This window comes from Simochromis diagramma, unplaced genomic scaffold (genome assembly GCF_900408965.1).
Source record: "Simochromis diagramma unplaced genomic scaffold, fSimDia1.1 OVJJ01000604.1, whole genome shotgun sequence".
NCBI classification, from domain to species: Eukaryota; Metazoa; Chordata; class Actinopteri; order Cichliformes; family Cichlidae; genus Simochromis; species Simochromis diagramma.
This window is the reverse complement of record NW_024387416.1, coordinates 1340456-1366144: the sequence shown is the minus strand read 5'-3', so window position 1 is coordinate 1366144 and position 25689 is coordinate 1340456. Positions and strand designations below refer to the sequence as shown.

Below are 25689 nucleotides of genomic sequence, written 5' to 3'. Positions count from 1 at the left end.
TTTTTCTTATCATAGAGAAACAATACGATTGGTTACCCCTTGCTCTCTGTGACTACTCAGATGGACATAGCAATTTTTTTCCTCATGATTATGTCGGTTGCTTAATTTACATTGTTGCTACTCCAGTCCACCGAGTGTAGGTTGGAGTCATTTTTTCTTTCTTTTCTCCAACACATAGGCATTGTTTTCAGCCGGACCTTAATGTAATTGACCTCCAGTTCGATGGGAAATGAAATTATTTTTGCCCTTTCCAAATGCTTGGACAGCATGGAAAAAACATAAGAACTTCCACGCCCATCCCATCCTCTTACAATTACTTCCAATTTATTCTATTGGTGTCAGATTTCTAAAATAATAGACACACGCATTATGGCTCCATATATTATGCTGTAAAAAAGCTGCTGTCTAATGCAGAAGCTGGGTTTTCCTGTCCTGTCTGGATCCCTGTAACACATGCAATTGTCCCCTAAGGTGATGGAAAATTCTGCAATACCCTCAGGACCCAGTGGCATTTTCATTCAGCGATCTCTTTAATGTTTTCTCTTACTCGATAAGTCTGACTTAAACAGTAAAAAAAAAAAAAGAAACCATAACTCATAACTTGACTGCATTCCCATAATGCTGTAAAACAGTTTCTGCAGCTTAATTGCTTTAATACCCAGGACTCCTATTAGGGTTCCACGAGGGAGAAATACCGAGGCACCTTGTGTGGTTTAACTATGGATCGCTCCCAGATATGGCCATAAGATCGAGAAATCTGCTGGCAATGCATAAACATGGCGGCAGTCATGTAGCAGTTTATTTGTATATTGAGTGTGGAAGCAAAGTGTAATCACAAGCGGTCACTGGAGACGCATTTGAAACGGATTCGGTGGCGGCGATATGAATGAATTCATCTGTGACGGCCCGGTAAACTCTCTTCACACCTCCCAAATGAATCAATCAGAACCTTTTGGCTGGACTGAATCACACTGAAAGTGCTTCCTTCACATTTGTGTGTCATGCTTACGTGTTTGATTATGGCTACGTGTCTTGAGAAAATAAGTCTCAATGGGGAGGATGAGGGAAAAAAAGCACAATAGATTTAAGTGGTTTGTGTGTTAATTGGAAATGAGGTATGGATAGAGACATGGCAGCTCAATTGTGGATCGGCTTTTAACACAAGTCTCCTTACCGAGTTCCTGAGACTGACTGAAGGATTTGAGTGTTTAATAAGAGGAGCAGCCACCCATGACTCCAACTCTTCTTTCTCTGTATTCTACTGACAAGCTCTCCCTCTCAATCCTAATACTCTTTTTTTTTTTTTTACCCTCACTTTCTCTAACATTTCGTCCTTTAAGTCCTCACGCTGGCCTCCCCCACCCCTCCCACTCTATCTCCCTTTATTTGCCACCTCTGTTCCCTCACTCCAGAGTCTCATCTGCCCCTTCTCTTCTCCCCGACCACCTTCGCTGACAGCTTTTATCTGTTTTCTGCTTGAGGAGCTTCTTTTTCTTTCTTTTTCCTTTTAGGACAAATTACCGCCGTCCTCTCCACATCTCTATAAGCCGGCGAGATTGTGCGATTGGATCCGCTGTCAATAACAGCGGAGGGCTGTGCCAAATCGATGGACACATGTTGCAGATACAATATTGATTTTATTAATTTGCGATTCGACCCGCTCCATCAGTTGTAATGGAAGAAATGTTAGAACAATTACCGTCGTGGGTGCCAGTGTTTGCCCGTGCTGGCGCTGTGGCACGCGCGGCGCGATCCGTCATGTTTTCATTTGAGATGCTGTCTGGATAATTATTCGATATGAGCTGCCAGTTTCTTGGATGAGGAAATGCCACCGCGTTGAACGATGAGGGTGGGAAAGCAGCGCCGACATAAAGGTGAAACAATAAAAAAGGAATTTATACATATTGCATTTGAAACATTAAGCTCTTATTAAATAAAGCTTAATAGCATGCGCTTGTATTTACCTCAGGAATTCATCAGAGTCCTGTGAACATGACTAATTTTTAATCTGCCCGACGACTCTTTCTTTTTGCAACACAGCAGATTGCACACGCCCCTCTGTGCAGTTTACATATTAGCAAGGCCGACTTCGGGCACAAGTGACACGCTGACCCTTTATGATGACTCATAAACACGAGCGCGCTCTTATGGCTGACATCTGTCTCCGCCCCGCCCTCTCACCTTGACTTTCCGCAGCCAAGCGGAGAGATGCAAGCGTATTCTCATCGTGCCTTATTACAGCCTTCTTTCTCTCGGTGTAGCTTCCACTTTAACAACTCCTCCCGAAGGCCGAGCTCATGAGAGGTCAACACAACTGCGTCTCCCTCCTACACACCCACCGCTCCTTCCTCGGCTGTAATGAAGCGCTTAGATCTCCTCAGCAGGCCCGTCATCTTCCCCGTCATCTTCCCCGTCTTGTCGCACAAGATTCCGACCTGTGTTGCAGTGCTCTGCCGTTGACAGCCTGTGGTTGTCTTCCTTGTCCTCCTCCCCTCACGTCGACCGCGCTCTTTTGGTAATTACATGTATCTTTCTGTGTAGTTTTGATGATCCAGGCAGGCGATCATGTCCCTTACCCTCCCACCACCTGCCCCCCACACACACAAACACAAAAAAGATGAAGTAGGGGATATGAGGGAAATGTATTTGCGCTGTTCACTTTGCAAAACTTACACTTCACTGTGCTCGGCAGACGAGCTGAAACGGAAAGGCAGAAGACAAGAAGAGAGTGGAAGAACAAAGGAGGAAAGACCTGCTGGCAGTCTGTTGCTATACATAAGCCACTGGTTCCCCCCACTGTTTGCAGCTAATAAGGACAGTGTAAAATCCTGCCTTTCACAGCGGGATCCAGCTCAGCCCTGTCAGATACGGCTCACTCTTTGGAAGCTAAGCCAGGACATACGATCGTGGAATCGATTGCCTCGTTTGATTGGGGGCGCAGTAATCGCGGAGCTCACGCCTCGTAAAGTTGCGGTGTAATTTCTCATATTTATTCATCCATTCGCTTTTTGTTTTTTTCTCGTTTCAAACTTGCCTAATTGGTTTTTAATTCTTTTCGCCAGTGATAACAACACACCTAACAGGTTCTGGGGGCCCGTAATTGAATAATGGTGTAGATTGTTTTGGCAGGTTTTACCCAGCACCTGCTACCAGTCTCTATCCTTCACTGTTGGCAGGTTAAACTGTGAAATCGATGCTGTACACATGGCTCTCGCTTACACTGCAGCCTGGTTATAATGCGCGCGATTGCAGAGTCTGTAACGCAACGGTTACACCTAAAGTAAACGCCACCTGTGTGACCAGGAGTCTGCGTCTCAACAGGGTGCGCGGCTCGCCGCTGTGAACTCATGTAAGGATTTTGGATCATTAATAACAGAAATGGTGATGTCGAGGCACAAATCTGATTTGATTTAGTTGCTCGCGCTCGGCGTTCCTACAACGTCAGCGCTCTCCCTTACAAGCACCCAGTCAGCTCTCTTTCCCTCGGATAATCTCGCAGCAACATTTAAGCTTCTTGAAGAGTAGATCGCCCCATTAGATGCTATCTGTAAATCTACTTAGCAGATTGTACGGAAGTTCAGTGGCGTTTCGCCCTTGAGCTCTCTAGTCCACGTTCATAAGGTCCTGCGTGGGAGTCAGTACTGTGACAGCAGATACATCACCAAACCACACCCTCTTCACTCCCAGCTGAAATGCCAGCGAGCATTAGACTGCTTGTTCAGACACCTTCTTTTTTTAATCTTACCACCTGGGCGAACAGCTCCACTTCCTCCCATGTGTGAAGGGGCCCTGTAATGTCATCTCATCACTCAGAGATGGCTGACCACTCCCCAGCCCACGCAGTATGCTTTGACGACTGTGACTTCCTGCCACATATCTCACACTCCAGATTCACACTGGTGCAGTGGCCTGAATTCGCACTGATTGGTCAGAAACTTCTTGCTATTTTTTTTGGGGGGGGGGGCCCTTTATCGAATCCATCCAATTAGGGTGTTCATGCTGGCTTCCTGTCACACTGTTGCAGTTTAGTGGGACACAAAGACATAGTTGATATTAATGGAAACATAGTAGCATTTTGTTGTTGCGACTATTCAAAATGCCTGGTGTGAAAAAGAGAAATGAGATATCATTCAACCAACTATGTGCTGGTTTGCAGGCAATACATAGAAAAGTTCTTGTTTTATTTTGTTTTAAAATGGATCAATTGTTAAGTCAATCTACTGTCCACAGTCTAGAAAACTAAATAAATGCCATATAAAAAAAAATCCATAAATTCAGCTCTGAATAATCCATGAATGAAACTCAGGGTAAAACCCTTCAGAGGAGTAAAACTGGAAAGTGTGATTGATGAATGTGCAACTCAAGTAGAGATTTCTGTCTCAGTTTGTGAAAATAAGCTTCCTAAAGGATGCATTTTAAAGTTCCACACAGTTTGAAAGTAATATTAACAATGAAAAGAAAATACAAGCTCATATGAATATATATTTGAGGTATAAAGAAAGTACAGCCTCGTGCAAGTTCAAGCCCTCATGTACCGGGACATTTAAAAATCATCTGGTACTTTGCAGATGTAGCTAGACCACATTATGGCTCACTCTTCTTTACAATGCTCCTTCAGTTCATTTGAGGTTTGCAGGGATTTATTTGTACACAGCTGTCTTAACGTTCCACCGCAGCATTTCAGTCAGTATGAAGCTTTCTGGACTCCTGTTGGAGATTTGCTGCTATGCTTGGGAACATTGTCCTGTTGCATGAGTCAGTTTTAGCCAAAGTTGACTTCACGCTCTCTGAATGCTTTGGTATACAGAGTTTATAGTTAATGTTTATGGACTTTGAGGTGTCCAGGTCCTGTGGCTTCAAAGCCAACCAAAATCATCACCCCTCCACCACCATGACTAATGGTTGGTTTGAGATGTTTGTGCTGATGTGCTGTGTTGGCACATGGTCAGTGATCTCACCTTTGGTCTCATCTGTCCAACAACCATTGTTCCAGAAGTCTTGGCCTTATAACACTTTAATGTCTTTCATCCTTGGCATTGAGTTAACACACATCTGAATGTTCCAGAGCAGTAAACTGCCACAACCTATGCTTTTATAGAGGTGCTAACACTTGGTGATGATCAGTTAATCGAGTGGATTGACTAGCAGCACTTGTCTATTATTTACCCTCTTAGCCCTTTAAAACCGGTCGGAGCGGGCACGCTCCGTTTTGCGTAACTATTTTTAAATCCCTGTAGAACCGGAACCACGTAAGCTAGCGCAATAATTTTTTTTGCATATGAAACCGGAGGAGTTGTACTTACATCTTATGCCATTAGCTTGTCCTAGGTCACGGTTTCCTTCCACATATAGCTTTGCAAAAATTGCATAAAAAGCACTTGTAACAACAAAAACATAATATTCCAGAAACACACTTTGCCAATCTGATCAGCTGTTCGTAACACTTCCTACGTTGGAATAGACGTCAGCGCAAACTATCGCATGTCCGCCATGACCTGCCCGAAACCGGAAATGACGTCATTTTGCGGAAAACGTAGTTTTTTACCTTTGGGACCTTATAAGCCTATACTGGTGTTTTTAAAAGTCATGTTTGACTTTATGCTTTTCTGAATAGTTTCTGGGATGCTTAGAACTCAAATTGCACTGCTGGAAATAGTTTATTTTGATGCACATGATGTTTTTTTGCAAATTTGGATTGTAATATTTATTTTCGTTTTTCCTGCAGTATATAAAAATTGGTGTATCTCAAAAATAAAACTATGAAGACACTCAAAATAAATTTCCTGTTGTTGCAAACTCTTTTGTGCAACTTTTTTCTATTTACACTTTTGAGGGATAAACCTCTTAAATTTCTCTAACTAGAAGTATATGGAAAAAAAAAGATTTTCCATTTTTTTGTACTTTATTGCACTTTTTTGCAATTTATGTAGTTACTATGGACTTAATGCATACATATTATTAATATTTGGGCTATAACGGTTGTATTGATGTATAGTAACTTGAAATGCTCCCAAAAATGGCCCTACAGTATGTAAAAATATAAAGATAAGCTCTGGCGGACTTGGTTCTATGGTAGGTCTTAAAGGGTTAATTCCCATAGTATTCCTATGGAACTAGTAAAGAGGACTTTATAATTTCCACGTTTGTGAGTCTGCTAGTGTCCCTGTGACGTAAATTTCAGGCAGTGGACTTCAAGCTAACTATAAAGAAGTAGAACAGGAAGTACTACAGCACTCAGCCGTTCGGTCTCCAGCTGTTGATGTCGGTGTCTGCAACTGAGAATAATCTAGTCTTAATAAATCCTTAATGTGAACTTTTTACCATGACTGTAGATATTACAGTGAAACTGAAATCTTGTGTTTATATATCCAGGTACTCTGACTAAAAACATTTTTACTATTAAGCAAATGCAGATGTACAGAAAATGAAATTGATAGCCACTAATTTTAAAACAGAGTTTGCCTGATTGCCACGGTGGTTAAAAGGTAAACATAAAATAGAAAATGGCATTTCTAGGGGTGGGATTATCCCCTGGAAAAAAAAAATGATGTTCCCAGTTGAGAGGCGATATAATTGCACAGGGAAGCGGTGATTACCGGTGTGGATAAATGGCCGTGTTAAAGGGGTGAATCTGGACATGTGGAAACTGTTTCCCCCCACTAATAGCTGAATAAGCTGCTGTAATCTATCAGGTTCCTGTGCTGTAGCAGCTGCTGTTTTTGCTCAGTGACATACATACAGCATCATCGTTGCCTTTCTTTTTCATGTTGTTTAAAAAAAAATAATGCACAATCGCTGAAAGAGCTGCAGAAATGTTCATAAACACCCATTTATGTAACACAAGCAAAGCTTTTATCTCAGTGTTAACCCACCCACTGCACACAGCCCCACACAAACACTCACTCTCGCACATGTGTCTGAAGAGATGCTGGGGTGCCAAGTGTCGAGGATACATTACTAATTAGAGATCGGTCTCTTCAGGGGGTCTCTCCTTTTTAATGATCACCCTACTAATCAAAGCTTTTTTTGTTTTCCCCTTTCTTTGTTCGCTGGTGCTCCTCCGCGTCCAGCCGCACACCAGACTAAACACTACAGTTATTTTTGCCTCTCCTCCACAATCTCCCCCACCGCCCCCACCTCCACCCCGCTGTTCTCCTCCATAATTTCAAGGTCCTTGAAAATCAAGACGTATTTTAGGAGGTGCAATTAGGTTATTTCTGCTCCAGTTGCTGCTATGTTCCATAAAAATGTATTTAATTTTGTTTTGCTCAGCCTTCCCTTGTTTTTATTTTTTTAAATTTTTTCTCCCTCCGTTGGTCGGTCCCACGTTGATAGCAGGTTGGATGAGCGCCAAGTCCTTGCACCTGTCCCTCAAAGAGAGATAGACACGCGCACAGACAGAAGAAGACGCGCGCGCACAGCATCCTGCGTTGTCAAGGTTATAGGACGGCATAGCTGCTTCCCAGTAGGAGGCAGGCAGAAAGCGATGGAGACAGAAAGGAGACGCTAGGGAGGAGATTGAATAAGTACCAGAAGGAAGCACAAAGAGAGCAGACAAGTGGTTGAAAGAAAAAAAAAAAGAGGGCTGTTGAGAAATGGAACCTGTAATGATGGTATGGGAGACTCATGAGCGCTAGGCGAGGGAAGGGATAGGAAAAAAATGAGAGAGATGAAGAGAGAATTCAGAGAAAGAGAGATGGCCGCCTGCGTGTCCTCCCCCATCCTTAGGCACATGCTATTCAAAGCCCTGTAATTTGTGTCATTAATTAAAAAGCTGATGGGATGGAGTTGAGGGTTTTGCTCTCTGCAACTCCCTGCTTGAGACAGTGGGGTGGGGGGACGGGAGTGTGTCAGGGTGGGGTGTTTTGGGGGGGCCGTATTGCAAAAAATATTGCTGCCATTCTGCCATGAATCTCTATTAGTGGCTAATGATACCATTCTGATACCTCTCAACCATTAGTGTGAAATTGGGAAGCATTAATTATTCAAATGAAAATCCATACAGCTGCCGCTCACATGACAGCGTGTATGCGCTCGCAGCGGCTAAAGATCCCCATTGTTAGCTGCTCGCCGTTTGCAGGACGTGGGCTGTGAGAGGTCTGCACAGCAACCTGTCAGGTGGAAATTATACTTGAAATCTTGTGGGGGAAAAATGAAGTAAGGACTGTGTTACACAGAGGCTTTAAAATTGAATTTTATAGGGTATGGTATTGCTGAGCGGCGGGGTGCATATAATCATATTATCTAAACTGTCAAAACTGAAATATGTATATGCACGCAAGCAAAAACCTTATTGCATTTCCTTTAAGTTTTTCATTGTTACGAACAGCTGCTGCCCTCATTTGTAGCCAATGGGGGATTTAGGGGGTGGAGGGGAGGTTGTTAGCAAAATGGCCAACCACGGCGGTGTCTGCGGTGCTTTCTGCATTAGCATGCATGCTTTGCAAAGTGACTTCATCGCTGTGATTAGATGATCAAGTTTGCCTTTTGCTTTCCTGTAATGTTATGAAAATATATTCAGTGCGCCCTGTGCAAAAAAACAAAGCTTAGATCCAGCCACCGCTACATCAGAACATTTTAGGGGAGGCATGACTACAGCTACACTTTCTGGTCTAAATGTATGGTTTAGCCCTGTGATAGACTGGCAACCAGTCTAGGGTTTACCTCGCCTTGTGGCCTGTGACCACTCTGCATTGGGTAAGCGGAAGAAAGTTAATGGGTGGATGTTTGACTTAACCTAGTGGCAGAGCAGTGACTGATTAACCTTAAACATTGACCTGCGCTGACTGCACAATGTTCAGCTGTTAGAGTTACATAACTCAAGGTGAAGTTTATATCCCCCAAACTGTGGCATGTTTTGAAAGATAAACAGCTAGTGCCCGGTAACGTGCATCTTTTTAAGCCGTACAAAGGTTTCCGGTTTGTTTCAGCCATCTTGCTAATGTTTCTGCTTGTTTTTGTCTTCTTCACAGCACAATAGCTAATTTTTTGCATGTAGCGTGCTCACGGTCCACTGGGTAATTGTTTCCGATGTTTCCAGATTAGTGAGTCAACTGGTTATCTAACCCTGGACCAGTCCCTAGATAAATCAGGTTTTGGAAGTGAGTGGGAGCATTGAGGTGTGTTAAAGCTAGGCATTGCAACCTCAAACTGCTCCACCCATGCTTCTCTGTGGCTAAAAGATTATCCTGCTTGCACCGGGCTGCCTCCAGGTATGCCAGCATGTAGCTGTTTGAGGCAACGTGTTACATTTTTTTAAAAATGTATCTCAGATAAAGTTTTATCTGTTGGCACACCCATGCCAACAGGTGATGTTTTTTTCTGGATTTTTGGTTGATTAAAATGAAACTACCATAAAAAGTGAGCACAATTACAAATTCAGCAGCGGATCGAATTATTATCTCCCCAACTGTAAGCATATAAATGACATTCAATGCTCAGCGGATTGCAGGTTTCCCCAACCTTATAAACAGTACATTTGCACAATAACTGAAACTAGCATCACTGAAGGAACAGCGGGCTGGGAGGTCAATTCCTTGATCACTGTTCATAGGATTGGGGAAACCTGCAGTCAGCCGAGACTGAAGAAATCACTTGGATGAGTGACGAAACGTTTCTCCCACAAAACGCTACGTTTATATGAACAGAATCGACTTTGAGGGATTTACTTACCTGGATGATTGAGCGTGCATCAAGACGACATTTAAATTAGTTTAATAAAACAGATGAAAAACACAAAGGGAGACAAGCTTCTAGGATGGCCATATTTAAACAACTAACTTAGCAGCATTTATAAAAAGAATAGCTTTGGTCCCTATAGGTAGTTCCCCCCCTTCATAACAGCTGGATGGCGGTGGAGTTTTTTTAAATAACTCGTCAGTTTTGATAGTGTTAAGGCTTAAATTTATGTCCGTGGCCACCTGATTGACTGGTGTGCTGACTGCTGGGCTTCACCTCCTCTAATTCCAGTCACTGAACTCGCCCTCTCAGCTGCCTTTGCTGTGTCGGGGACTAATCTGACAAATGACATGGCACGCTGTGTGGCATAGACCATCCAAGAAGTTTGGGCTTCTGTTTTGGTGACAGACATAATGGTGTTTTCTTAGTCTGCTACCTAGCACAGTTTGCTGCTGCTTGCTAATCAAGGTAGCTGGCTGAAAGCTGAGCAGTCCAGCATGGTACAGATGGTAACTTCTGGCTGTAAAAAGACCTACAAAAGTTCGACCAGCAAAATGCAGAGTAAAGGCTACAGTTAAAAGCTTAATTTTTAAGCCATAATAATACCAGATATTATAGTGAATAATACTGACACATAGCGCTGTATATAACTCACGAATAGCCCTCCGAAGCCATCGGGACAAGGCTCCATCAAATGTTTCAAATATAGGGTACAGGCAAAGGATCATTTTTATTTTGTCGAGTCAATGAATATGATGCTCGAGGGCCTCTTTTATGCGACGGCTCCGCGCCGGGTCCGCGTTTCATCTGGAAGGACCCTTATGTTTTTTGATCTGTGCGCGCTTTTTTTGATAGTTTCTCAGACGTGAAAGTGGGGATAGAGGGAAAAAAGGCAAGGAGAAGGGAGAGAGAAAAGAAAGAGATGAGAGAGCTAAGTGCTTTTTAGTGACTCAGTGACAGCCGTGACCAAAATCGTATTAAGGTCACAATGGGGGTGGTGCGGTGGAGTAAAGAAGCTTTTCAAATGAATCAATTCTCCATCTCTGCTTTTCCCCGCTGCTTCTCTTGCGTGTGTGTGACTGAGTTTGTCCAAGGCGCATATCGCAGGTGTATATCTCAGTCTGTACTGTCTACGGCGAAACATGAGTCGGTTCGAGCGTTCTGATGGGTGACCTTGTTGCATCTGGCGGTGTCGTCCGGTCGAGCGAAAGGGCCGCCGTGCTGGACTTCGCCCAGGGAGCGGCGTATTTCCTTGTCAGGGATTTCATCCACATCCTTTACTCCCTCCTCACGCCGTCTCCCCCGATGATTGCGTTGTATACCGCTTCTCACATCCCCGCCACTAATGCCTTTTTCTTTAGATCATTACCCTCCTCTCGCCTCGGCGCTGTTAGCAATCGCTCAATCAGAAACGCCGGCCTCCCCGTGGTCCCCGTTGTGTGGCCATTGCTCACGGGAGGTGAGGAGGCTTTGATCGGGTAGCGTTTGGCTGTTTCCTTTGATTTGATCTATGGGGTCCGCATGCTGTTCAGAGTTATTGGCAAATTTGGGGTGTCGGTAACAGCGATTCACATGCAGCCCGAAGCAATGGTTGCTCGCGCTTGGTATGGACTTGTTGTGTTGCAGTGACAGCTGGAGTGTTTTCTGTTAATGAGGTGCTGTGCTGTACCAGTTTATGATCTGACAAACACAGACGACTTGTTCAAGCCTCTCCCCTCCCCGTTGTTTTCCTCTCCTTCGTGCTCTTTCCGTCCTCTTCTTTCGTTCTCGCTCCTTTTCGTTGGCTCAGTGCCTTCATTAATATTGTTCTCCTCTAATAACTTTCCCATCTTTCAAACTTTACCCCACCTGCCCCCTGCCCACTGACCTCCATACCTCACTCTGTTGCACTCTCCATTTGGAGGAGAGGACTCTTGTAAGCCCTAGTAACAGAGGTTAATCCTCTCTTATTAGAACCGGGATTACTGAAGGGGAAGGGACAGGAGCAGGCGCACGGGGTGGATGCTAACGCCAACTACGAATGAAGGAGACTGACAAAACGCCATGTCTGACATAAAAGGCTTGTTCACTTCACGGAAAAAAAGAATTATATAGAGAGTTAAGATGTAATAGGCTCAGCAGTTTGTTTTCAGCAGGCTTTCGGCGTGCTTGTTTAGATGTAGACTGCAAACAGCTCTTACTTTTCCCTTACTTGCAGGAGTCATGTTTAAAAAAATAGGTCACTCAAGCTCCCACTTGAATACGAGATGCTACATAAATTTACTTTAAATTTGAAATGAGCTACTTAACGTTTGAATTGAGTAACAGAAGTAGATCAGTGAGAAACATATTTTCCTGCCTGAAGTCACCGTGATGAAGCTGAACTCAGAAGTACATGGAGTTATTATTCACAGTGGATAATGCTAATGCGAGAGAGATCTCTTGGAGTGAATTAATCACTTGATTCTGCTGATCTGCTTAGCTCTTCTGTGTGATTTAGCATCTCTTAGCTAGCAGGTTTTTAATTTTATTATTTAAATCATTTATTTTTATATTTTTTGGGTAGATAGAAAGGCTGAGAATACTAAATTTGAACATGCTAGGTGACCACCAGTGTTGGGTAAAACAGGCTACAATGAGCTACAATCAGATGACATTTTACAGCAGCACAGGCATGTTTCTTTCTTCACACTTGCACTACATCACCTGATTTCAGTTTTAAAGGGCATCGTTTTTAATTTTTAATGGCACAAAAGAACAAGGGTGTGACAGTAAATGCAAACTGCGTCCAAGACAGACACAGTTGCATTACACTGCTAACATAACTTCAATTCTCTGCAAAGATCTCTGCAGATAGCATGCTAACACAAAGCTAGCCAAACACCCAGAATGATGTTAAAGCTGAAAGTATGCTGACCCCAGACCAGCCGCCTGAGGCTGATCTTCAAAACAGGCAGTGATGGTCAGCATTAGTATTGTAGCCTCCATTTCTACAGTAGAATTTCAGTGGATTGATTTTGTTCTCAGCTTTGCATTAAAAGAAAGACTGTATATACATCCTCATTAGGATAGGGATTTGTGCTAATGAGACTCTAGCTGTAGGGTTTTATTATTAACTGATAATCAGGCCATTTACAGAGTAATGCAAAAGTAATGCAGCAGGTTGTGCGTTACTTACTCCAGAGAGTAATTAAGTAACACAAGCACTTTTTTAGAGTAACGAGTAGCGCTGTAACACATTATTCCTTTACTTAGTCATCTAACTGCCTCAACACTGATGACCACTGATAAAACTCCAGTTTAATACTAACGTTGCTCTCTGTCTGCCGTGCAAATGGTAACGTGTTTGGAAATATGTCAATGTTTCAAGTGTGTGTCAATAAGAATGTGTTTATGCAGATTTAAATCTCGATCTCAGTCCAAGTGAAATCAATATCCAGCAAGTCATCCATTATAATAATCTAATAACAGTCGCACCAGTCAATTTAGAATGATTTACATCATCTGCTGCATCCCATTGAATAAGGGGAGGTATCGTATACGGTAATCATCATTATTGTCATCAGTCTGTTCAGGTTATGAGTGTCTGATTATTAGTTTAGGAGCTAAATCAATGTGTGGTGTTTTGCAGTGGCTGAATTGTTGGACAGATTATTTTCTCTTTTCGCTTGAACAAACTTGAAAATGGTTAAAACATTTCTGAAGAATTCAGAAGTTTCTAATTATCATAACATTTTAAAAAGTCTACAATATGTAAACATTTTATATGACTGGAGAAAATTCAGTTGCATTTTATATAGTGCCAAAACACAGAAATCAAAGCTAAGAGAAGCTACTTAAGTTAAACAGAAATGCTGCACATTGTGCTGTATATGGAGAATTAGGTCAATTTAAGTAGATTAACATGGGTGAATGTTGGATTATTGGTTTTTAGTGTAGATTACTTAATGGAAATAAGAATAAATTTTCCTTTCTTGTGGTTTATTTCTAAAAACAAGTGTTTTCAAGTCACAGCGGATAGTTATAAGTTATATTATTATTATTATTATTATTATTATTATTACAGGATTTTCATATTTATGCTGAAAAACTGTCATGGTGAATGAGAGGTGTATATGTGCAGGTAAATACGGGTATATATGGTTGATTTGTTGATAGTTGATGATGATGATGATGTGAAGTGAATGACCCTTTGCCTTGATTGTACGCCGGGAAGGGTTCTAGCCTAGGTCAGCATAACTAAGGGAGGGTCGGGGTCACCTGATCCTTCTCTAACTATAAGCTTTAAACAGATAGAAGCATTAAGCTTAAACCTGCCATCTATAAATGACAATATGTTGAAATGTTTTTTAAGCCTTTTCTAAAAGCCCTGCCTCGTCTCATACATTCCCATCCCCACAGCGATGTCTCTGTTTTTTGTTGCCGTGCAGGCGTCAGTGCAAAAACCCAGAGCATGTTCTACAACAATTTCAGAGTTGATTAATCTGTCTTTTTCCAGCAGGCTCATATGAGGTGCAACGCTGTCTGCTTCATAAAAAAAAACAAAATAAAAACAACTGACGATCAAATTTTGTGTGTCCCTCTGTTACTAACCCATGTTTCTCTTGGAGTTTCTGGAAAATAAAGACAGTGATCACGATGTTAACCTGTTCTTTGTATTTTTTTCTTTCTTTCTCTCTCCCCTTCATGCCTAAAAAAATAGAAGTGGAACAAAAAGGTAACTAAATACCAACAACTTTTCTTTGTCTTTGTCACCTTGCATTTCCATTTGGGCACGCGCTTGCTATTTGCCGGTGACGGGCCGCTACGGCAACTTTTCGTAGGACCATTGTGTTGTTCGCTACTGTGGCTCAACATGCATTTCATGGGGAATATCTGGTTTTTCCATGAAACACCGTTAGGGAATTTCATGTACAGCAGCGTCCAAAATATTAATTAACCTTCCGACCCCGTGCCTTCACTTCTTGTTCATCAGCAGTATCAACCACACGGGTTCTGATATCCAAGCCATCGCAAACCTCCTCGCTGCTGAAATCTCATAACCCCGGCGTGTTTTTATTCCCTGTAATAACTGAAAATTCTTCCAGCTCTGCGTTATCAGCTGCATAATATTAAAGCAGAGGGATATACAGGTTGATCAATAGCTTGTCCAGTAAGCTGTCAGCATTTTTCATTATAGCTCTAACATGATGATGACTATAACCTTCAGGGACTAAAAAGAGTCAATACTAGGGATAAATCATAGCAGCTGTATTCTTACCTTATCAGCACTGTATGATGCTGCAAAACATATGCTAAAGCTACACTTGTGCCCCAGGAGCTTTGCACCGTGTTTGTAGTCTTACCTTTTAACACGACCTGGAGAATTTGTTCGTTGTCAGATGTTAACAATAAAGATGGATCGAAGCCAAACCGCAGAAATGGAATGAGTTTGGCTTCGATACCTGCGCCGCATTATCTTTTTGCACGACGCCATAAATATAAAGCCGGGTTCGAGTTAAAGATGGGATTGAAATCATTAAACGAGTCGAGAGCTCTGCTGAAATGGCCGAGGCAATCCATTTTTTTCGGTCTCGTTGTAGTCATTAGTTAGTGACGTGTCGCGAAACCAAAAGCAACGAGAATGAGCAGCGAAGGTGAAAGGGGAGTTACAAACGTTTTACCGATGTGACGGGCGCTGCTGTGGTAACGGTTGTGAAGTTCCCCATGAAAGCCATGTGAGCCTTTGTATCGCTCCTCTAATGTCTTCCATTCACTCCTCCATCTCTTGCATCCTTAAAAACGACAAAAAAAGCATATTTTACAACCTCCATAGAGCCCAGTGTGCTGTCAGAACAAAGCTTGCCGACTCTGACCTTGTACCCCAGCGCATCTTGTGTTTCTCAACCATAGAAACGGCCCTCTTAGCGTTTAGCTGAGCACCGCTGAGATGTGTGCCGAGGCTGTATGTCAACAGGACGCATCTCGCCACATTTTCACCTGCAGGTAGACAACATGTTTAATCTTAGGAGATTACAAGGGAAAGAAGCCTCTGTGTTTTGTTTTGTTTTTTTTCTTCCCTGTCTCTTCCTCGACGGAGCCCGCAGCTTTTACCTCTCAATGGATCCACGGCTAGAAGCTGTCAGCGCACTGTCAGGCTGCTGGCCTGCTACAGCGGAGAGAGCCTTCTCGCACACATCGTTTTTATTTCTGATATTCGTCTGGAGCAAACCTGTTGAAAGTGGGGGAAGCTCTTAATTGTGCCTTCTTTTCTGCCTGTGTTTCTCCTTCGTCTGCTGTTTTAGCGTTCGTTGTTACATGTGTTATTGTTTGTACAATTTTAATTGCAGTATTAAACTCTTACGCTGTGTTGTTGTTGTAATTCTGTATGCAGATGCAATCTACTTAGAAAGAAAAGAAAATTATAATTGTCTCAGTCCACGATAATCCATAATGAACTAAAATTAGCTTTCCACCATTGACCCTCTCCAGCTGTATTGGCTTTATCAGATCTGACTATAAACCGGTTTACATATAATTAGTTTATTGTGTGTGGGGCTGTAAATCATGTCACGGGGCTGAAAAATGTCATGTAGGTGAAATAATGGACAGGCTATCATTACACAGATGATGTCACTTTAATTTGTTTTCTTTCTCCTAAATCTCTACCTTGGCCAATAATTGAACTGCAGCTATTTATCAAAAAAATTTAGGTTGGGGGGGGGGGGGGGTTGTGTCTTTAATGCTGTTTACTAAGAAGTGCCGCTGGGGTGCTTTAACCAAAGAGAAGAATGAAACCTATTTTCTTCCCTGGCACAGTATCTAATTGGATGTGAAAAGAAGCCGTTGTGCAAAGTTTAACTGAAACTAAAGGGAACCAAAATGGTAATTTGTGTGTGTTTCTGTGGGCGAGTTAGTGGTGTTCGGGTAAGTTCCATCAGTGACTTCTGACTCGTTTCTGCTCTGCATTAAGTCAGCAGAGATAACCCTGACTTCATTTACTCTTCTCTCCCTCCAAACTCAAAGCCAGTTTATTCAGACAGATTGTAACTACCCGCCTCTGGGGTCCGGTAACTGTAGTCGAAGTATCATATGTAACAGCTGAAGACTACAGTAAGTAATTGAAAGCAAAGCAGTGCTCACTGCACTGGAGACACTGTTGGAAATAATGAAAAGGCACATTGTGGGTTGGGGTTTTTTGTTATTGATTGTGTTCTGTTTAATTTTAGTAATAAAATCCAAATAATTCTAACTATCAGTGTTCTTCACGCAAATCTTTTTTTAATCTGCTTTTCTTCTAAAACTGCCCATCTTAACACAGATTTCAACCTGTTCAATTTTGTCTCTGATTCGTCTGTTTAATACCTGCCAATGTAACTCTGTAATTGTCTTTCCCCATTTTTGGCTCCTCAGTATTCCTGTGCCCAGGGCTTCTGCGGAGGGTGTACCAGAGCGAGCATCTCTTTGAATCGGACCACCAGTCCGGAGCTTGGTGCAAAGACCCTCTTCAAGCTTCGGATAAGATCTACTACATGCCTTGGACACCCTACCGCACGGACACCTTGACCGAATACTCATCCAAAGAAGACTTTGTCGCTGGAAGGCCGACAACGACCTACAAGCTTCCGCATCGCGTTGACGGAACGGGCTTTGTGGTCTACGACGGGGCGCTCTTCTTCAACAAGGAGCGCACACGCAACATTGTCAAGTTTGACCTGCGAACTCGCATCAAGAGCGGCGAGGCCATCATAGCCAACGCCAACTACCACGACACGTCGCCGTACCGCTGGGGAGGGAAATCAGACATTGATTTGGCTGTTGACGAAAACGGCCTGTGGGTGATTTACGCGACCGAGCAGAACAACGGGCGGATTGTGATCAGCCAACTCAATCCCTACACACTGCGTGTTGAGGGGACCTGGGACACGGCGTATGACAAGCGTTCGGCATCCAACGCCTTCATGATTTGCGGAATCCTTTATGTGGTGAAGTCGGTGTATGAGGATGATGACAATGAAGCGACGGGAAACAAGATCGATTACATCTACAACACAGAACTCAGTAAAGACGGCTTCCTGGACATCCCTTTCCCCAACTCCTATCAGTACATTGCTGCTGTGGATTATAACCCCAGGGACAATCTGCTGTATGTTTGGAACAATTACCACGTTGTCAAGTACTCTCTTGATTTTGGAGCATTGGACAACAGGCTAGGTAAGTCCAGCTTCTTTATTTTTCATATACATGAAATGGCACTGAAAGACTTGAAAGTGTAAGAGAATCTGAATGCATAGGAACATCACATGAGCAGTGGATTTGATTTGAACGCATAGAATTTGAAATGAGGATTTTATTAAATTTGAATTTGAATTGTTACTTTTTTTTTCTGCAATGAAACAATGATGCAATTTCAGATGGCAGGCACGTAGCAGAATCCTAGCCTTCTGGCTAGGTGTCATTCCCAGTGTGTTTATCAATGTTTGACCAAAATTTGACCAGTGATTCCCAGCGTATTATTTTTTTATCCACTACCCTTTCATTTTAAAAATAAGCCGTAAAAGCATTCTGATGTCAACGACTTTCAGACGTGCCCTCCTTTTCATGTGTCTGATTCCATCTGAATGAGTCACTTTTCCATAAAAGTCATGGCGGCTTCAGGTTGAACCTACTAACGTTTTTGTATTGCATTCACCGCTGAATGCAGTCACATTAATGGAAAGGCACGTACATGACAAGTACTGCATATGTGTCTCATTCATTTATTCAGATCACTGAAAGATATGATTTTGAGAGTGTGCTAAACAGCAGAAACATGAAAAAAAATCTAATTAATTAATCTCGCAGAAATCTAAAGGAAGTCTTTTTTTCAGACCCTGAGCTGTCACAGAATCACAGTTTATGAGCTGAACTTTAATAATCATCTTATTTTGTTACCACACTTTGCCTCCCTTCCCTTCTACAATAACCACATAGACTGTGTATCACTTGCGGTCATGTAGTACATAATATTGGATGAGCGACTATATGAGGAAGCTGAATGCAACAATGACCTGTCTGGGTTCATAGTGAGCTCATTGCTATACGATCTGACATTCCTACCGGGATGTCAAACTGAATTTACATCAAGGGCCAGATGCACTTTACTTTGAACTTACTGTAAGAAAAGTAAATTTCTTTAAAATTTATTGGAATTTCCAACCCTTTAATTGTTTATCTGTTACTTAATTACTTTGGTGTAGCATGAATGACAATTCAAGCTTAAAATTGATGAAAATACAGTTAAAATGTCAAGATCTTTGAACTCCGTCCAGATTGGACTCGAGGTTGGGTTGATTCTGTCCCCCGGGCCTTATGTTTGACACCCCTACCCTGGGCGATGAGTGATTTTACTTTACTAATGACTCTTTTGATCTCACACCAGCTATTTTTAAACTTTTTATTAGCGTGTTTGTTCCGGCTGACACTTTTTTTATGTGTTGCGTGAAGAACAGCTTGGCACGGCACGTCTTGTTTTTGTCGGATTTTGGTCAAACACTGATAAACATATGCATTTATACTTAAAGAGTGTGTGGGCTAGTGGCAATTGGCTGTGGGGTATGGTGCTCAGTGTATTTTGATTCGTCCCAAATTGGAAGCGAACCACAGTTTAACACATGGCGACGTACTGCAGACAGATGACTATTAAAAACTGTGCTTAGCATAAATCGAAGCACCATTTTTAGCATTCATATGATGTGTTTTCTTTCATCACATGTAACAATAGGAGAAAAGATTTTTCAGGCGCAGAAATAATAATTCTATTGTCTTAAATTCTCAGGCGCGTCGCACATTTTCTGTTTAACTCGAGAGTTTTTCCGCACATTCTTTAGCCACAGGCTTAGGGCTTTTATTCAGTCTGGCTGTTGACTTTGAAAAAGGAACAAGTGACTGCTCACATTAAACTTCCCAGAACTCTTTTGAAAAGTCTAATTTCTCCACTCCATTGTTCTTTTTATAAATTGGTGCTTGTTGGGAAGCATAAAACGGAGAAAAAGAACCTGTTTTGACACACCAAGGTAATTCTTTGCGCTATCTCATCAACAGCTCCAGTCAAAAATGTCACAAGTTATTTGACTGTGAAATCCTTACTCCTGCTTTCTCCTCTGGAGCTTTATTCTACCTGCCGCTTGCCAGTTTAATTTATTTTCTTTAGCTGGCTGCTACTTTTCTCAAAATCTTTTTTTTTTTTTTTTTTACACATCGAGTCGCGCTCCAGCACACCCTGTAATGCATTCATTCTTTCAGTGGCCGTACTTACAGCGTTCACTTTTGACGATGCATGACTGTCCAAAATGTAATATGTCGTAGTTAAGGACCTTAGAGCGGTGTTATGTGCTTTTTATATGAGATGGTTCGGCGTTTATACGCAGTGGTCACACATTTCTGTCATGTAGAAACTTGCAAGTGCAAAGTCTCAGCAGCAGACTTCCAGTGAGAAGTGTTTGATTGTGTTATTGGCTGCTGTTGCAGAACAGGCTGCCCTCCAAAGAGTCTGCTGCATAAATATAGATAGTAAAATGTTGCATTAAGTGAATGGATGGAGTTGCAGAGCAAATATAAACGTCAGATAAACAGACTGATCGAGGAATGAAAGAGTGATTGAATGGGCTCCAGAGTAAGGAAGGATACAGACTTAATCTGAATAAAGCACTGGCTGTTAGCTTCCACACGGTTGTCTCTCACGAGTAGCCTAATTTTAAGATGGCAGGATAGTCACAACCACATTGTTTGAATCAGCATCGGCGTACCACTTCACTGCACACAAATTAGTCTGTACTCGCAGCTGTATTGCATTGTTTCTTCCATTAATTTGCTAGTCCGGTGAGGATGCGCAAAGAGGAAACCTGGAAACATCTGTCAGAGAAAAGCACAACGATGAACGAGCTGAGAAAGTGTGGAAAATGAGGATATGATTCCTTTTGATGCAACAATGTGAGTTGTTTTTAAGCTAAAAAGAAATGCTAAGTGTTAGTTGTAGTTCATTCTGAGTCATTGTTGTCATTCAGCGAGCCCAGAACAAATGATTCGATGAACCACAGAACACTAGAGAGTCAAAAGCCGATGTAGTCTCTTCCTTTTCCTGCAAACATGAGCTTCTGAAATTTGATCCAGTGTCATGATCACAGTGCCTGTTAGCGCTTACAGAAAGGTGTCATTCTCTGATCGCACTAACACAAGCTCATTTCCACTTGTGCTTCCACTTCCACGAGCATGCCTGACCTGCCACAGCAGTGGAGCATGGTATATGGGCAACAGAGCAGCAGATACATGGCCAGACCCACAGCTGGGGCTCCATTGCCGTATGCCCAGGGTACAGCACATGTTACGGGGGGAGTAGGTTGGGGCAGGGGGATGATGACTGGAATTGCCAAAACCACATTACAACCTTAAAAAATGTGTCCAATTTAAAAAAAATCTACAAATTAGGTTGGATGTGCACACTGGCTGTGAGCTTCACTTAATTGTCCACTTGCAGCCTCCTCAACAAGCCGACCAGTATTTTGATCCAGACAGGATCTTTTTAAAGACAGATGATCCATGCACAAATGTGCTCGTCTGATAATTAATTTCATTAACTTGCAGTAGAAAGTGTAGCTTTTAGTAGGCAGATATAAAAGCTCTGTTATCACTTTTCATGATCGTATTCAATGCTGATTACGTGAGGACAGCTGAAATAAATTTGCTGTGTTAATATTTTTAAAGCATAAATGAAAATAAAGCTTGAGGATAACACTACATGAATGGTTAGTAGCATGCATGCAAGCATGAACTTAAAAAAAAAAAACATGGTGGTAAATGGAAAATATTACAAAGGCCAAAGCAACCTCTCTAGAGCATGTTGATCTGACAGTAGCTGACTCTCAACTATCCATCAGCCAGCGCTTCAAATTCACCTTTTGTAGTGTTTTTCACCTCCTCCATCACTTTGCGATTCAGCTCAATCATCTCCTTCACTGAGGACAGACTTCACGGGATTGTTTTAGGACTACGAAGATTGCCGCCCAGCAAGTTGAGGAGCTGCATGAAATTAGTGTCAATGCTGTTAGTTGAAGACCAGGCAGCCAAAAGGAAAAAAAAAAAAGAAATCCTTGAAAAAATTGATGTTCCAATGAAACCAAATATGTCCCATCACATGGACAATTTTCTTACTGAAGGACTGCCACGGGTAACAACTGAAAACAATTACTCCTTCTCTCAACTGCTTTATGTTTACTGTCATTGGTTCTCATCCAACAAAGTGCTAATGAATAACCCTGAAACAGATCCTGAAATGGTTCATTTGGAAATATACCAGTTTTTAGGTTTGTACCTTGCTTAGAAAATACCAAATCAAACATATTTTAACTAACAGTTTCAACTAGTACGACCCATCTCAGCTGGACTTTACGCTAATCAGCAAAGGTAATTATGCTAACATGCTAAACGACATGTTAGCATATTATTCACTTAAGAAAGACCTCCTTTAGATAAACAAACACGATAACTAATTATCGTTTGTATTTTGATGCTACTATGTTCTCACTATATACTGGAGTGTATACTGGGGTTAAATATGTTTAACCTCGCTCCTGATTTTTAGCACTGCATGTAGCGCAAACAACAGTCAAGTCAAAAATGGACTTTTACTGTGCGGGTTTTCATCCAACGCAGTAGAGACAACAGAAATGACACTGTGTAGTTCTGTTCTAACTATTCATTAAGTCACTAAGGATCACTGTTTCAAAGAGAAGACTGCCATTAATTAAATAAAAGAACAATAAAGTAGATTCAGAGCATCAGAAGACACACAAAAGCTGATGTTGGAATTCGGTGTAATGAATTGTGCATTTGTTGGCTTTACAATTTGTTGGCTTTACATTTTTGAATGAACAGATCAATCCTAACTTGACCGCAATTCCCTGCGTCATTTAAAACATGCGACCCAAGATGCTGTAGAACAGGTTACAGAGCTGAGTCATTTTCACATATTTATTGACTCTCAAGCTACAAATTTCTGAGCAGATCTCAGTAAATGTAATAAAGTTGCTTCATTTACCGTCTGTAACTTTGCAAATTGTGGGTAAAAGAGAGGCAGCGCACTGCAAACAGTGCTCCGCAGGAAATCAGAAAATATCCATTATCAAAGCAGACTGTTTTCTTACTCTCGCAGCAACGTTAAGTGGGAGTGAAATTTAAATCTGGCATGTTATGCTATTTGTATTTATGTTTAGTTTGATCACCTGTCTGTGAAGAGGAATATATGAGATTATTATGCATATTAATTTAATTTAAAAAACACATTGAAATGTTCTTGTAAACTGTGGTTATGATTAAGTTTTGGAATCTTCTAGTCGTAATTAATAGTTCATAATTATTCTATAAACATTACATTGATGTAATAAATATTCTAACAGCTTTCAGAATATATAAGATCCCTCTAGTTCATGATTTACTACCGTGCCGGGAAAAAACAACAAACAATAAAAGGACCCCTCTTGACAAATGATACCCTGCCTCTGATTGTATTACTAAATTCTTAAGTCATTACAACAGTTTAAAACAATGAGACATGTATATAACCTCAAAAGCTTTAAAAAATAGTGCCCCTGCTAGCAAACTAGCTAGCTAGCTAAATATCCCTCTCAAAATTGTCTGATCTTCCCTTATGCTGCCAAGATGGCAATCATCTTGAAATATATACAGCTGTTCACAATAATATTTTTTAACCTTGTTTTCTTTTTATATGTTCTTAAATACACTTATGTAAGCTTGAACATGGAAGCACGTGATTTCCTTTTGCAGTATGTGTCTTGATCTTAGCGATGAATATTTTTGCGTAGCTCGCTTCCAATGAAGTTATCTCCACAATGACGGTATCAGTTACAAAACTATAAAGCTTTTTTCCTGACAAACTTAGCTGTGGAAAGGACTTTCTCCAGGCCTCGACTTTACCAGACTAACCTCTGTGCTGTCTGCCACAGTGAGCATGAGGCGCTCGCTGCATTAACTCCACAGGACAGGAAAGGCAAGGGCAGCCACATGAGAAAATTTGCCTCAGCCTCTCTCACCTGCTGCTGCTGTCTGTAGCAGTAACATACCATCCATAAGTTAATATTCCAAGCTGCTTCCACAGCCTTTTTATGCCGACGTAACACCAAGACCCTTGGAGATTTCTATGTTTAGCCTCACATCATCGATTAAACGTTATAATGGTGTGTTTGTTGTGAATGGCTTTAATTATGCCTGATTATGACACTTTACAGAAATCAGCAGTGCCTCTGTGGTCTTTGATTCATCTTGCCGTTTTAGTCAAACACCCTCTCATGTCTGCGTGTGTCGCTGCGCGAGTGACTGTTTTCGTCGACTCATGATTGGTGCATTTGATGTGGCACAGTTGGTGTCATGGATACATTCATTGTCTGACAATCTTGTAATTCTGCCACATGTTGCCATCTGGCCCAGGCACAACGCCAGCCCTGCTGGCCTGGAGAGAGTCAGCAGACGTGACACCCCGACCTTCATGCCGAAACGGCCAATGTTTTGGACGTTCGGGCCATCTTGGCTCTATTTGGAAGAGCCTGACACATGCTAAATTGATTAAGACTGTCTAAGCAGTAAATGCAGGCTGGCAAAGTCGCTGCAGATAATGTGAGTGTGACTCAGTGTGCTTTTAAAGGCAACAAACTGTTGTCCTTTCTGTTCCACTGCTCATGTGCTTGGCTTAGAATAACTGTCATCACTTTTTTCTGCTTTTTTTTTACAAGCTATTATATAGATTCAGAGATACCCTGCATTTGTCATATATCATCATAGTTTTTTTTTTATCCTTACAATGCTTTGAGGAATATAATGCTAAGCAATTCAAACCAAATGCTACCGTTCCATAAAAATGCAGCCTTTTGCTTGCTGAATGAAGCCCTTTTTGATGTTGGGGCTTAGGAATGTAGGCTACATGCTTATTTGCAGGCGAGGCACTTATCACATGCCTGGTGCACCTCTCGCAGAGGGCAATTTTCTTCGAGGGAAAGTGCAAGGTTTAGGATTATAGTCGAAAATGATTTTTCTAACACGTGTACGCAAATCCGTGCACCCAACCCGGATGTTGCACATACACAAACTTATGCACAAATTCTTCTAGCAAACCCTTTAATGCCGCAACACAATGGCCTTCTGTTAGTAATGCAGCTTTAGATTTTTTTTCCACTGAGAGAGCGACCTCGTTGTCGTTGTTTAAGAGATGTTTTTGGATGTTTCACAGCAGGGCTAAAAACAAATTGTGATATATTAGCAAATATAATTGCTGTGCCCATTTTTCTGAGACTGAATTAGGGGAGACCTTTGAGCAGGTATGCCCATGTTTCAGGTAGTTCACAATGTGCCATGTGCTCATACCCTCTCTGTGATACCCTATTATATATCATATGCGTCCCTCCTCCTGACTGGTCATCCATCACTGGCCTTGGCGGCTCTGCCTTGATCCAGAAATCATACACAGATCACCTGTGTAGTGAGAGAGGTGGCAGGCAATCCCTCAATTAAGGCCAACAACCAATCCATCTCTCCTGACGTTTGCAGAAATGGGGAAAAAAAACATAAAGTCACAGTCAAAGTTCTTTGCAAGACAAATATTTGTGATTTCTCGCATTGTTTGTAGTGTATGCATGTGGGTGTCTTAGTTCCGGGATCTTTTCCACCACATCTCGTCTTTTATAATTCCTCATGTGTGATTTTATGTGAGTGTGTGTGGAAACTGGTTTCTCTAGAGCCCCCCAAAATTGCCACAGTAAATTTAACAGGCTTGGTAAGCTCGGTGGCCCACAAGCTCAAAGTGATTTATTTTGGCCAATCAACCGAGTAAATCTGATTGGAGGCTTCTAAAGCATCTTTAACTCTCTTTATCACCAGTGTCAGATTGGCCGTATCCATTTGGCCCTTTCTGCTGTTGGTTGAGGGTATTTTGAGAAGCTTTGCTCTTTTTCTTTTTCTTTGGCAAACGGTGGGACCTTGGAGGAGCGTGCTTTTCCTTTAGTGATT

At 41.8% G+C, this 25689-nt stretch overlaps 1 protein-coding gene across 21 annotated transcripts in view; it reads left to right on the top strand.

The window, feature by feature from the left end:
• Nucleotides 1-25689, top strand: part of LOC120721804 (adhesion G protein-coupled receptor L3-like) — a 252581-nt gene that overhangs the window by 132013 nt on the left and 94879 nt on the right. For 10 of the 21 annotated variants that reach the window (XM_040012416.1, XM_040012414.1, XM_040012408.1 and 7 more), the window contains 2 exons: nucleotides 14360-14374; nucleotides 17041-17850. In XM_040012416.1, coding sequence (XP_039868350.1) covers nucleotides 14360-14374; nucleotides 17041-17850 — 825 coding nt within the window. The remainder of the gene's footprint in view (nucleotides 1-14359; nucleotides 14375-17040; nucleotides 17851-25689) is intronic. The other 11 variants (XM_040012412.1, XM_040012423.1, XM_040012427.1 and 8 more) reach the window with 3 other exon arrangements.